This window comes from Phalaenopsis equestris, unplaced genomic scaffold (genome assembly GCF_001263595.1).
Source record: "Phalaenopsis equestris unplaced genomic scaffold, ASM126359v1 Scaffold196348, whole genome shotgun sequence".
In the NCBI taxonomy this organism is placed as follows: Eukaryota; Viridiplantae; Streptophyta; class Magnoliopsida; order Asparagales; family Orchidaceae; genus Phalaenopsis; species Phalaenopsis equestris.
Window position 1 is genome coordinate 1 of NW_018216297.1, and position 1,499 is coordinate 1,499.

General features: G+C 37.0%; 1 protein-coding gene across 1 annotated transcript; it reads left to right on the forward strand.

The window, feature by feature from the left end:
* Positions 1–408: 408 nt before the first annotated feature.
* Positions 409–1,024, forward strand: LOC110035135 (transcription initiation factor IIE subunit beta-like; the record flags this gene model as incomplete). The annotated part of the gene is made up of 1 exon (XM_020739375.1): positions 409–1,024. A coding segment is annotated over one exon (371 nt), but the record flags the coding sequence as incomplete, so codon positions are not given.
* Positions 1,025–1,499: the final 475 nt, after the last annotated feature.

Sequence of the window (1,499 nt, forward strand, 5' to 3'; positions counted from 1 at the left end):
CTAAGCAAACGAGTCGAACACGAACATACTTTTTGTGTTCAAAATATAAACGAGCCGAGCACGAACGATGATATTTTTTAATGAGCCGAACACGAGCAGAGTTTGGGCTCGCTCGTCTTCAGCTCGTTTACACCTCTAGTATAGGGCATAAAATTCTATTTTTTAGAGGACTAATTCTCCAAAAAATGGTTTGAATCCAACTCAAGCTCAATTAAGCTCTTGCCAAGTTCATTTGCAAGTTCAGAAGCTTCAGACTTTTTTCAGTTTTTAACATATTGGAAAGCAAATGTGCTGTCTAAATCTGTTTTTCCTTTTCAAGCAAAAAACTCAAAATGGATTGTTTCAAATGTTAACTAGAGCTGAAATAACATCTGATTTTGATTGAGTTGCCATTCATTTTTGTATGAGAACTATTTGACCATAAATTTCTGCAGGCTTTGAAAGCAGCAGGTCAGGTATGGCTCCTAGCCAACAATGACTCTCAGGAAGATATTGTGTATCCCAATGACCCAAAGGTGGTGATCAAAGTCGACGATGACTTGAAGCAGCTCTTCAGGGGAGTTGAGCTCCCTCGGGACATGGTCGACATCGAGAGGGATCTCCTGAAGAACGGAATGAAACCTGCTACAAACACGGCTAAGAGGCGCGCTGAGGCTCAAGTCCATGGCATCCCATCCAAGCCCAAACCCAAGAAGAAGAACGGAATCAGCAAGCGCACCAAACTCACAAATGCTCACCTTCCCGAGCTCTTCCAGAACATAAACGTGCCTGATTCTTGAAAACAAGAAGATTTGAGTTGCTACCTAGTTGGTGACACGCCTAATGTTTATAGTAACAAAACATGGCAGTTTGCAGGCATTCATGACATGTATTTGCAGGTAGACTGCACTAAGAGGATATGCCTTGATGCTTATCATTTGCTGAATTGTCTTAATTTGATTTGCTTGGATTTATTTGTGTGATTTCATGGGTTGTAATCTGGAATGAAACTAAAATTTGAATTATGAAGTTTTGATTTCTCCATTAGGGTTTGATTCAATTTAAGTTTGATCTAAATTGAGATTTGGCCCTTTAATTTGCATATTGACTTTTGTTTCAAACTTAGATTCAAGTTAAAGTTCATTTGGTTTTTAAATGATTTTTCAGCCCAATTTTTATCAGGAATAAGATTTCCTTGATGCTCATAAAGGCTGTTCTCATAACTTAATCCTTAAATTCATCTGCACTTAGATTATCCTTTTTTTTAATTTATTTTAATGGCTTTGACTGGTTTTTGCATGCCAGAAGTCATGCCTTGTTTATTTGACATCCAGAACCTTTTTAGTCATGTTGTATTTAGTATTATAAACATTTAACTAGTAAGTAATTCGAATGATGATTGCATCATTATTTCCTTATATTTGGAGAATTAAGGTGGTATTTGGCTGCACGTTAGATTTATATCAGGTTCAGTAAATTTGAGTTTATCAAATTGAGTCGGTGACGAGAAAAGATGACAA